A 12,303-nucleotide genomic window follows, 5' to 3' on the forward strand; every position below is an offset into this window, starting at 1 on the left:
CACAGATACAAAAGAACAAGAACGAATGAGTAGAAACACTTCGCTTTCATTTTTTTTTTTTTTTATCGAAGAAGAAGGAGGCACAGAGGGAAAGAGACGGATATTTTTTTTTCTCGGATTCACACAGCTACAAGAAAATGGATCCAAGGTATGTATTATGAAAGTGGAAGGATCTGAACCACTCCCCATGTACTTACTCTTCCTGGCATGGTCGTGGTGGAGGTGGAGGGCCCCATCACCACAAGATTTTCTCCACACCACAGCCGCCTTCTCCGCCGCCACCGCCACCCATCCACACACTCACAAAAGCACTCCACTACTCAGCACTATCACACTCACTCCCACTTCGGTTTAAAATGTTTCTCTAATTATCTTATTTTCCAGTCTGTACTCTCCTGTGGTCCTCCTTCCCTCTATAGATGTATTCCTCTCAGACCCCTAAGAGTGCTCTGGCCATTTTCCTAGTGTTTGGATAGGATCACGCCTTCACAGGGCCGCCTTACACCACTTTTCCACTTCACTGAGGGTTATTGGACGCCACACCCCGATAGACTGGGAGGAGTAGATGGAGAGGAGTGAGAAATGTGAGAAAAAGCTGCCCTGAGCCCTTCCTTGCCCACAGCATCACCAATTCAGCGTCGTCTGCTCGCGCGCAAACGCACTACTCACACGTAAATCGGTAACCCTCTATTGTAGAAATTTATCAACGGTATGTGCACCCACCTAATCCCCATTGTAGTAGTGGCGTGCTATTTATTACTACAGATGATTACATATTCCGTGAGGGTAAATATTATGCATGCTAAGTAAGGTTTTATGAGACAGGTTTTATGAACCATTTCTCAAAATACAGGAAGGGAGGTTTATATGTTAATTTCTCTCATCAAAAAGAGTTTTTCGTTCAAGGGCATGGAGAAAAATTAAAGAAACTCAAACATATACAAGCTACCAGGATCTTCTTAAGCCCTTTTTAAACAATAATATAATGCTTGCATTTGTGTACGTAGTGTTCGTTTGGTTGACCCTAACTTCATCTGAAACGAACACACATTCTTACTTTTTTAAAGCTCCAAACTGTTGAAATGTTTTCATACAAATAAAAACACTAAGTTGTGAAAAAAAAAAAAAAAAGTGCAGAGAGATATCTATACAACAAAAATTCTTGAAATGACAGTTCTGCTATCATTATCCGAAAAGGGAGAAGTGTGTGTAGCACAGACCCTAGTAATAAGCTAATGACCTTTGTGTGCTTCGTAGATCGATGTTTAAATAGTTTAAGCACTATAAATACATAGCTATATATTACTTACAGGATAGTTATGTATGTGAACAGTTCGAGCCAGGTGAGCGACAAAGCAAGCCATGATAAAGGATTCAGACGCTTGTGGTAAACAGTGGTCAGCTGACTACGCGGGAGGAAACACACCCCTGTAACCACCACAGCCTCCGTTGCAGGCACGGTGCGATACGCTTAGGCTGGCTCAGGGATGCGCCAGTGAGGGATGATCAGTCCCTGGAGATCGAAACTAAGCTGAGAGACATGAGTGAACGTGACTACAGTCCGCTGAGCTCTGCCTGTGTGCGGGCGCTCAGCGATAAAGTGTATGACAAGCGGAAGGCGGCGGCGCTGGAAATAGAGAAGTGAGTCCTAGTGCAGCAGCAGATGATATGATTAAGGCGTAGCTGTGTCAGAGCTGAGAGTGGGGATCAACCACGAACGGTTACTTTGACTTAAATCTGCGTACCAACACCTCAATTAATAAAGAAAAAAAGTCCAAACCACTTCCTGTCAGCAACTGAAGATCTGCTTTGGTTGGAGGAGCGAAGATTGCATAATTTACAAAAAAGAAGTTAATAGATTAACTTGTCATGATTATAATATGCTGATTTATAATCCATATGGCATGCTCCCCACCTTTGAGTCATCATGTAAACTCTGGGATTTTCCAAGTGGTAGCCATGAGAGTGAGTGGCTGGGAGATCAAATCCCTGACAGGATACTCACAGTAAACACTAGTGCACTATATTACCAATGAGAACAAAATTATCACCTAGACCTGAGTAAATTTTTTGGATGGTATTGACAGCCTTGCCACAATGTTTGTATTTTGTGCTGTAATTACTATATGCAGTATTCTGACTTATGGTTCTTTCCTTCTCTGTGGTGGAAAAGTACAGTCAAGGTCACCACAGTGTTGCCATGACCTGTTACATATTCTCTTCCCTTCCTGTTGTGCAGGATGGTGAAGGACTTCTCAGCCAGCAACAAGCAGGATCAGATCGGCCGGCTGATCCGTGTGTTGGAAGAGTTTGCCATGTCCCACAACCCCCACACCAGGAAGGGTGGCCTCATTGGGCTGGCTGCTGTTGCTATTGGTCTTGGCACGAAGGTGAGGTTTGGGTAATGGACATGTTGTTAATTAAGGAAAATATTTTATTACCTTCAAAATGGCTTTCCTTCTCTTTCGACAGAATATAGCCCCATTCATACAAGACCTGGTGAACCCCATACTAGCCTGCTTCACGGACAGCACGCCCAATGTGAGGTACTATGCCACTGAGTCACTGTACAATGTGGTGAGGGTGTCGCGTGGCACAGTACTCTCACAGTTCAATGACATTTTCACCATTCTTGTTCGGCTGGCCACTGATGCGGACCAGAATGTCAAAAATGGTTCAGAGATGCTGGACCGGATCATGAAGGTTTGTGTTCTGGCAATGTTGTGTTCTGTGTCTCTAGTGATGTGTATGAAAATTAATGCTTGTTAATTTTGATTTGCAAATGAGTCTTTTTTAATTATGTGTAATTGTGTATAGGTATGGTATGAACTTTTCTGTTTTCCATTTGTTCATAATGTATATTTTAGTGCAATTTTCTTATAAAATATATAAGTATGAATTCTGTACCTATAAATCAAAATGAAAGGCAAAGTTATTTCATTCATGACCTTGAAAATTTGTGAATTGAATAAAAAAAATCATTATCGCAAATAACTCTTAGTACTTTTCTGTACCCTTGCTACCTTCTCCATTCTTCGTGTCCAGCACCAACTGTTCCTTACTCTCTCCTTCCTCCAGGACATTGTGACAGAAAGTGCTTCCTTTGACTTGGTGTCCTTCATCCCAGTGCTGCGGGAAAAGCTGTATGCTAACAACCACTGGGCACAAACACTGGTGGTGTCGTGGGTCTCAGTTCTCCACACTGTGCCAGATGTCGACACCCTCTCCTTCCTCTCAGAGATCTTGGAGGGCCTCTTCTTTATACTGGAGGGACCCAAGCCAGAGGTCAAAAAGATGTGAGTTTGACAGGAGGGTAGCAGAGTAATTGTCATGTAGTGCTACAGCCATACACACTAATGAACATATTTTGTGTGCTTGGTTTTTTGTAATGCGGATAAGATCTGGAAACATCAAATGAAAAAAAGTCCTACTTAATTGGGTCTTAAGGCTGATTTATTGTGTTTCTTATTTTTGAGGACATGAATTCATGCAATTGAAGCATGAATAATTTTTTCAGGAAATAGATGCAGTTTGTCAGAACATGGATCCAAAAGTACCGTGATGAAATGGTTGTACCATTTATAACACCAGAAATTTGTGATTTTTTAATTTTTTAATATTTTTTAGACAATGGAGCATCCTTTTAGTTGAGAAAATTGAGAGCCTCTTTGAATAACACATTGAACACAAAGCTTAGCAACACACACATACACACACACACACACACACACACACACACACACACATACATATACATGCATAAGCACACTTATCTCCCTTTATATGTGTTTTAGGTGTGAAGCAGTGGTGGGAGAGTTCCTGGTGAGCATCAAGAAGGCACCTGAGAAGGTCAAGTTTGCCGAGATGATCAACATAGTGATTGCACATGCCCAGTCCAGCGACCCGGTGGTGCAGGTGTGTCTTGGAGCTCCTACTAGGGACAGATACACTTGATATTGAGTTTTTGTGGTACAGTAGAAGAAATTGCTATTGTATTCTACAATAAACTGTGGTTCATTATGTGGATGATCATAACTTTTTCTCCCTTTCACCTGCAGATGATTGCACTCACCTGGATTAATGAGTTTGTGAAGCTGTCAGGACGGGTGATGCTGCCACACACCTCGGGGATCCTGACGGCCATCCTGCCCTGCCTTGCCCTGGATGATCCCACTTATGCAAGTGAGTAAACACACACACACACACACACACACACACACACACACACACACACACACACACACACACACACACACACACACACACACACACACACACACACACACACACACACACACACGCACGCACTCATACATTGATACGTACAAGTACAGGTGAAATGTAATTGATGAATGAGTTATGTTCCATAAGAATTTTTCATAAATTGAACATTCATCAGTTGACATTCACTAAATCTAGATGTTCTTCTATTTACTGAATTTTTATTTTTAACAATGATTTTTATTTTTTTGTAAAAGCAGATAATACATTTATAATTAAGACCAAATTGGTGTTATGAATTCATAACTTTAAGATTTCATAAATTAAATACTTTCAGATTGCAATTCACCTGTAAGTAATTATGCATAAATAAATACAGAATGGTTATTAAGTAACAAAAGTACATAAGTGTATGTAGTCTTTTTTTCCCTGTAGAGACGAGAGGACTGGCTAAGGAGGTGAGCACTGGCCTAATGAAACTCATCACTGCCGAGGATGATAGGGAAGGACCAGAGGGATCAGCTGAGACTCCTGAAGACCAACCACACCCTCCCATAACCCCACAGACGCCCACTGCCTCTAGCGCCATCACCAGTCCACACTCCTCATCCGTAGGTAAGATGAGGAGGCATGTGGCAGGAGGTATCTGCGGAATCTGTGCCTCTCCAGTGAAAAAGTTAGCCCATCTCATTCATCTTGCCTGAGTTGAGGAGGGTTCAAGAATGTGAATGTTGTTGGCATGTTGTGGTATGGTGTTATCTTGTGTAGTATTATGTGATTGTTGCGTTTGTCGGATTTTGTGGTTGCTGTCATGGTGATGCAGTGTGAAATGGTGTTGGTGTGGCCTTATGGATACACATGTCTGTGCTGTGATGGTTATGTGGCTGTAGTGTGGTAGAACTGAAGACTAGGAATATTGATGTGTTATGGCAGTGTGACTTTACTGCTTGCATATCCTTGTGTTGTGATTGTGGTGTGACTGTAGTGAGGCATAATGAAAATGCACAATCTTCCCAACAGGCACACCGGATGAGGTTTACAATGGGGCGCTGGACCTCGGTTCAGTGATGGAGGTACTGCACAAACAGCTACGCAACACTCCTGTCCCCTGCAAGACAGCAGTGTTGCGCTGGATCTATCACCTGCACAACAAGATACCCAACAAGGTGATACATGAGTGATTCGGTTTTATTTTACTTGGACAGAATGTGCATAGGGATGTTGTAGATAGAATGTGAATCCAAACGCAGCTGTCTTGTTAAGGTTCAGGTTTGTTTTACATTATCTGCTTAAACTTTGCAAAGGAACAGTTAGGGCTGATGTGATTTGGGACACCACCACCTACCAAAGTAAATTATGGAGTTCAGCATAGATGACTCAAAGGAACCACGTATCTGAGAACTACTAAAAGTAATTATAAGTGTATTGGTGTTGACATCACTATGTGTGTTTGTGTATCGTCAGATGTGCCGGTACCTGGAGGAACTGTTCCCAGTGTTGCTGCGCACCCTGTCAGACCCCTCTGATGAGGTGGTGCTGCTGGTGATTGAGGTGCTGGCACAGATTGCCTCCACCAGCAACCACAGTCCTGCACCTTCATCCCTCAGTCCACCCACCACAGCCCCCACCACCACCAGCTCTACCACCACCACCACCATCTCTGCATCCTCCTCCATCTCCTCCACCACTACTGTGCAAGGTTTGTCTGCTGTATACACGATATTATAGGATTATTAAGGTTGACTCAATTCCACTTGGACCTTGGAGATCATTATGGTGTGATGGATAAGATGTCGTGTATCTTGTGTCTTATTGGGGGTTCATTTCTTGCACAGTCTCATGACTTTAACCTTTTAGGTCAGTTTATTTTTTTCAAAGCAGAGTTGGAAAACATAATCAGTCCAAGTGGACAAAGCCTGTGTTAACTTGTACTGTATAGGAAATGAACAGGTCAGGATTGACTGCTTTTGTATTTTTTTTTTTTTTTTATGTATATGTATAGATAGCTCCCTACTTGATGAAGCAGCCTTCCTAGTTTTAATTTTAGCTAAAGCTGCATGTCAACTCAAGGGATTGTGATAGGTTAATATCATAGCTCAGAAATAGTGATATGTCAATTAAGCCACACCTTTGTCAACCCCACTCCTTGTCAGCCTCCCCATCCCCACTCCCTCCTTGTTTCTACATTTCTCATACCCCCTCCCTATCTCCTACATCTAAGGCCCCTCCCCCCATTCCTCTCTCTCTCTCTCTCTCTCTCTCTCTCTCTCTCTCTCTCTCTCTCTCTCTCTCTCTCTCTCTCTCTCTCTCTCTCTCTCTCTCTCTCTCTCTCTCTCTCTCTCTCTCTCTCTCTCTCTCTCTCTCTCTCTCTCTCTCTCTCTCTCTCTCTCTCTCTCTCTCTCTCTCTCTCTCTCTCTCTCTCTCATTAGAAATACAGCTAGGAAAGTTGTTTCATCAAGTAGGGAGCTGCCTGTACATATATAGACCTTGTTTATCAATATGATATAAAACTACATTTTTATATGTAAAATATTAAAAAAAACTTGCGTTCTTTTTTTTTGGGGGGGGGGGATTAGGAGGATCTAGTAGGGATGATGAAATAGTTTTCATTCTTTCCTTTCACTTCTATGAGCTGTGTCTGCTTAACTTTCCAGGTGCACAGGAGGAGGGCAAGACCAATGTTGATGAGTACTTCACCAGGTTTCTACAGAATCTCCTTCACCTTTTCACAACACAGAGAAACCTGCTGGAGGACAGAGGACCTCTGATCATCAGGTGTGTAGTTTGTGTGTGTACCATGTTTAAAAGTTTGTGATCTGCATCAGTGGCTTTAAATAATGATGATCAAGATCATCATCTATCATTACTTCTATGCTGTATTGGGTTGCCTGTGCATTACCACTCACATATGTGATGGATGCCTATAATGATAAACAAGGTGGCTGTGTGCCTGACTATCACTCTTATAGGCAGCTGTGTGTCATGCTGAGTGCTGAGGATATTTACCGCACCTTAGCTGAGCTGCTGCAGGAGGAGGAAGACCTTATCTTTGCCTCCAAGATGGTGCAGACACTGTCCTCTATCCTCTTGACTTCGAAGGAACTCTTCTCCCTCAGGATACAGCTTAAGGATCTCTCCACTCCAGTGAGTTCTTTATACGTGCTCCCTTTGCCTGCTCAGGAGTCTGTTAAAGGGTGAACTTGCCTACTGTACAGGTCTTGTATTACAGTGCTTATCTTCTGGTTCCTGGCACAGTCTGTTGAAGGTTATGAACCTTCAGCTTTTCATTTGCCATGCAGGAGAGCTGTGAGCTGTTTGTGAAGCTGTACCGGTCATGGAGTCACAACCCAGTGGCCACCCTCACCCTGTGCCTCCTCACCCAGAACTACACCCATGCCGCCACCCTCGTCCACGCCTTGTATCCTCTTGTGCAGAACAGATGTCACTGTTGTTAACCCTTTGACTGCCAATCACACTGACACTTGTTACTCCATTTGAGTAATCTTAACTTATATTAATGTTAACATAAAATTCTACACACAAATAGGCTTGAATCCTTTGATCTTGTCTCTCACTGTTAGCAGAGTCTTTCAAATTCACACCCTACACTTGCACAAAAACATTATTATTGATTATAAGGAAAAGCCACACCAGGATAGCTTCTTCATTTTAATATCTTTATAAGTAGGTAATAACACAACTACTTTATACCCCAGGTCATCCTTATAAGTTATTGTAGTTATTTTCCCAGGTACTCCCTTCATACTCATTTTTTGGCAATAACTAGAATAATGAATGAAGGCCTGACTTGACTAGATGTCCTCTGGCTGTATGTGTGTGCTTGTGTGTGTGTGTGTGTGTGTGTGTGTGTGTGTGTGTGTGTGTGTGTGCGCACGTGTGTGTGTGTGTGTGTGCATGCATGTGCTTGTTTCCTTGACCACAGCTCAGCGGGGACATAGAGGTGACAGCTGACTTCCTGGTGGAGGTGGACAAGTTGGTGCAGCTGGTGGAGTCTCCCATCTTCACTTGTAAGTTTTACAAGTTTATTGCCTCAAGTACTTTGTATGGTCATACTGTGATCTGCACCTCGTACCCCTCAAACTCTCTTGCCATTTTCCATGACATCCCATTCATACAAGATTAAAGAGAAAGCTGGAAAATAATTAATGTACAGACATCATAAAGATTAATTGCACTTGTATGCTTCATATGGTTCTGTTGGTAAAGAACTTTCTCCTTCATCAAGAAGACTCAATTTTTTTACTATTTTGACAAAGTTGGTGAAAAGATGTGTACATTTCTCCCCCATCAAGAAGACTCGAATACTTCCACTATTCTGAATCATTTGGTAAAGATCTGTGCACCTTTCTGTCCCATCAAGAAGACTCAAATGCTTCCCCTCCAGACCTCCGGCTACAGCTGCTGGACCCTGTGGGACACTCAGCGCTGGTGGAGACCCTGTACGGTCTACTGATGCTGCTGCCCCAGACCAAGGCCTTCACCATGCTGCACGACCGCCTTGACTGTGTCCCCCCTGCCCACCTCCTCAAGTGAGGCTCTCTTGTTTATTCCATTCTCTTTTCTTTTTATTAACATTTTATCTCTTTTGGCACAGTATGATCCTATTATTGTGGTCTCTCTCTCTCTCTCTCTCTCTCTCTCTCTCTCTCTCTCTCTCTCTCTCTCTCTCTCTCTCTCTCTCTCTCTCTCTCTCTCTCTCTCTCTCTCTCTCTCTCTCTCTCTCTCTCTCTCTCTCTCTCTCTCTCTCTCTCCCTCCTATTACAAACTCCTTATTTTCACTCCCAGGTCATCTAGTCCAGGTCATGTATTAAGCAAATGCCTATTATAGACAAATATACTTGCTTTAGATATGTCTGGGATGTTATAATGTTAGCACTCTTAACTTCTTGACTGGTGTGGGTTAATAACATCACTCCTTCACCAGACACACCGACAACAAGCCAAAGCCTCGCCACCTTGTCTGTAACATTGACTTTGGTGAACTGCTTACCCACTTCAACACCGTCCAGGAGAAGCATCGTCAGTACAAGCACCAGAAGATCAAACAGAAGCTGCAGTCCAATGTTGATCCCCTCACACGCCTTTGATACACACACACACACATACACACGCGTGCATTTGCTCCCACATACATACCACTATCAAGGGAGTTTGTGTATGTCCTGCTGTGCTCTCAAAGGACATGAAAAGTGGAAAAATGGTGATATGAGTCTTGCATTTACAGAGAAAAAAAGTTGAAAGGATAGTAGGTCTTTTAACTCTGAAAGCATGGAGGTTTTAATTTAAGTTGTTGAGTCACAGAAACTGAAATGTTAGATGTTTTAAAAACTTTTCTAGGGTGAGGATTCTGTTGTGCTCTGGAAAGTAAAAGTTGTGTCTTTAAGTCATCAAGTCACAGATCTTGAAAAGATAGAGGATTTTTATTTTCAAAGATTAAAGATGAAAAAAATGTGTTGTTTAGGTCCTCAGGTCACAGAAGTTGGTGTATCAAGCACCCTGCTGCCCCAAGCACAACTGCACAACCTGCCAGCCCCTGAGGATGTCCTGTGGCAGATTTCCATGCCACGCCAGGTCCAGGAGCACCTTGCATGGGGAATGGAAGGTTGGGGGAGGAGCTGGCACCACCTCCCCAATCTGCAGGGTGATGGCATGTGGGGGGCTGCAGGGAGTGGAGGTGCAGGCAGCCATCTTCAAGGCTGATTCTTGCATGTTGACTCTGTCCCTTCACATTGTGGACAGCAAAAACAAAGCCAGCCTCCACCATGTTCCTGGCAGGCTGTGCCAGGCTAAGTAGGTCCTTGGCTGTCATGGGCATTGCCAGTAGGGCCTGCAGCCTGTCTGCAATGGAGGAGGCTACAGCCATGGATGCTGGGAGGCTGGAGGCCCCTGCAGCTGCAGCAGCAGTACCTACTGCCTCCCATGCCACCTATGTGGCAATAACAGTGGTGGCAGCCTGTAGAGGTTCATGGGCTGCCTCTGCCACCTTGGTGATGGTGGTGATGGTGTGGACATTGGGAAACATTCCCAGGCAAGTTCCCTGTTGTGTTGTGGCTGTGTACAGTGCTTGCAGTGCAGCATGCAGCTGTTGCTCCCTCTGCTGCATCCCCTCCTGCTTGCCCTCTACCCAGGACTCCTTATGGCACACCAGCTCCTGGGCACTTGTGCTCTGGTCCATCAGGGTCTGGAGCCTGTCTTCCACCTGCTGCTGGCAACTATACCGGCCACTGAGGGTTGTGAGTCAGCCAACTGGCTCTGTTCCTGGCAGACATGGACCTTTGCCTCTTGCTCCTGCAGTAGGGACTGTGCCTTCCTGCAGAGTCCTGATGTTGCTTTTGGTGCAGGTTGTCACTCGTGGGGCTGTCTATTCCCTGGCTTGGGTGGCAGAGAGGCCAATCCTGCACCCCTCAGCCTCTTAACCAACCCTTCAAAAGCACAGCAGATAGGGAACTGGCCCACCTTGGGCATGGCATTACTCTCCCAGCATGTGACAGCACTCTGCTCCTTTAGTTAGGTTGTAACCTATGTCTCTGTGAAGGTAAAAGTAATGGCAGGTTTAAATCTTGCATGGCATAATTCAGTGTTGCACATCCTCAGAAGGTCAAAATGACTGTGCCACTTTGTTATTTCCCAATTTGCAAACACTGGGGAATTACAGGCTGCCTCCCCGATCTTGAGCAATGTGATAAGTTCAAATATTGATAAAAAGAAAATATACAAATAAACCACATCTGATTTGTTTTCCATTATTCATTGAGCCTTTCAAAATTAGGAGCACAGGACTACGTGCAAAGATCAATAAACACATGGCAGATGCATTAAACCACTTAACTGAACATTCAGGCTGATATGGTAGATCTTGCATTAACCTCCCAACTGTGAATGCTCCCATAAAATTGCATCACTAAACCTTTATAAAATGTTTGTACTCCATAACAAGTCTGGCACAGTAGTTTCATCACCTGAGGACTTGGAAACGCAATCACTCAGCATGCATGTACTTACTTACATGCCAAGAAGAGGTGAACATATTATACTAAACAGTATTGTAGTACCAGAGAACTTACAACTGCAGGAAGGAAACTAGAAGAAGGAGAGATGATACAAGATGCACTGTATAAACTTAATTTAGCACCATTCAGACATCAGTAACTGTGACAACTTGAGCCACCAGTGCACCAAAAAACTTATAACTACAGGAAGGAAACCAGAGAAAGGATAGATGAAACAAGATACGCTTTATAAACTTAATTTAGCACCATTCAAACATCACTAGCTATGACAACTTGAGCCACCAGTGCTGAGGTGCAATTTTACGTGGCTTAGTCCTCTTCAGCTACTGGGAAAGGCTTGTGATGAAGATGAAGGTAGTCAAATGTCAGTAAAGCATGGGGAAAATTAGCCATGTTGTGTTCTTCTCCAGTTTGCTGTTGGTGGTTGTGTGTGTGTGTCAAGTTCTAATTGCATTTTGTGGTGATTTTGAGAGTGATGGTCTGATTTATCTTCCTGTATGGTGGTGATAGTGGTTCTCTCTCTCTCTCTCTCTCTCTCTCTCTCTCTCTCTCTCTCTCTCTCTCTCTCTCTCTCTCTCTCTCTCTCTCTCTCTCTCTCTCTCTCTCTCTCTCTCTCTCTCTCTCATAGTGCATACCAATAGTTATTATGTTACTAGCACTCCACTTTTATTTTGTATTGCACTTGTTCTGAATGCTGTAGGTTAGGTGTATTGGGAGTAACTGTGGTGGTACTAATGGTGGTGGTGGTGGTGGTGGTTGCATCCTTACTGTGTCTTGAAGTGATTAATATACATACAAGTCTTTCGATGATTATGGTGGTGTGTGTGTATGTGTGTGATGAAGAGGATATTAAAATTCACATTGTTCCTGTAGAAGTGTTTGAAGTATGAGTGTTTATGTATTTATATATGTGTGTGTGTGTGTGTGTGTGTGTGTTCATGAATCACTCCATGCACATTTACTATGATCAAAAATCTAGTAAGTTTGTGCACTTGCTTTCACTGTATTTTTTCTTTCTCCTTTAATTTTAAGTTCTCAGATATGCTAAAAA

The 12,303-nt window shown here is 43.4% G+C and overlaps 2 protein-coding genes across 3 annotated transcripts in view; one reads left to right on the forward strand and one right to left on the reverse strand.

Annotated features, from left to right (window-relative positions):
• LOC135115271 (uncharacterized) overlaps positions 1–659 on the reverse strand; it is a 31,211-nt gene extending 30,552 nt beyond the window's left edge. Inside the window, exon 1 of one of the 2 annotated variants that reach the window (XM_064031847.1) lies at positions 198–659. The gene's annotated coding sequence lies outside the window, so the exon portion shown is untranslated. The remainder of the gene's footprint in view (positions 1–197) is intronic. The other variant, XM_064031848.1, reaches the window with a different exon arrangement.
• Positions 660–1,390: 731 nt separating this feature from the next.
• On the forward strand, positions 1,391–11,637 carry LOC135115272 (protein VAC14 homolog). Its single transcript, XM_064031849.1, has 15 exons — positions 1,391–1,641; positions 2,240–2,390; positions 2,473–2,703; positions 3,079–3,296; positions 3,795–3,915; positions 4,059–4,182; positions 4,657–4,836; positions 5,242–5,387; positions 5,686–5,920; positions 6,876–6,996; positions 7,191–7,365; positions 7,521–7,639; positions 8,170–8,249; positions 8,627–8,771; positions 9,167–11,637. Exons 1-15 carry the CDS (start codon positions 1,541–1,543, stop codon positions 9,327–9,329), a joined length of 2,310 nt encoding a protein of 769 aa, XP_063887919.1. The 5' UTR covers positions 1,391–1,540; the 3' UTR covers positions 9,330–11,637.
• Positions 11,638–12,303: the final 666 nt, after the last annotated feature.

The sequence above is a fragment of the Scylla paramamosain genome, chromosome 29, assembly GCF_035594125.1.
Source record: "Scylla paramamosain isolate STU-SP2022 chromosome 29, ASM3559412v1, whole genome shotgun sequence".
In the NCBI taxonomy this organism is placed as follows: domain Eukaryota; kingdom Metazoa; phylum Arthropoda; class Malacostraca; order Decapoda; family Portunidae; genus Scylla; species Scylla paramamosain.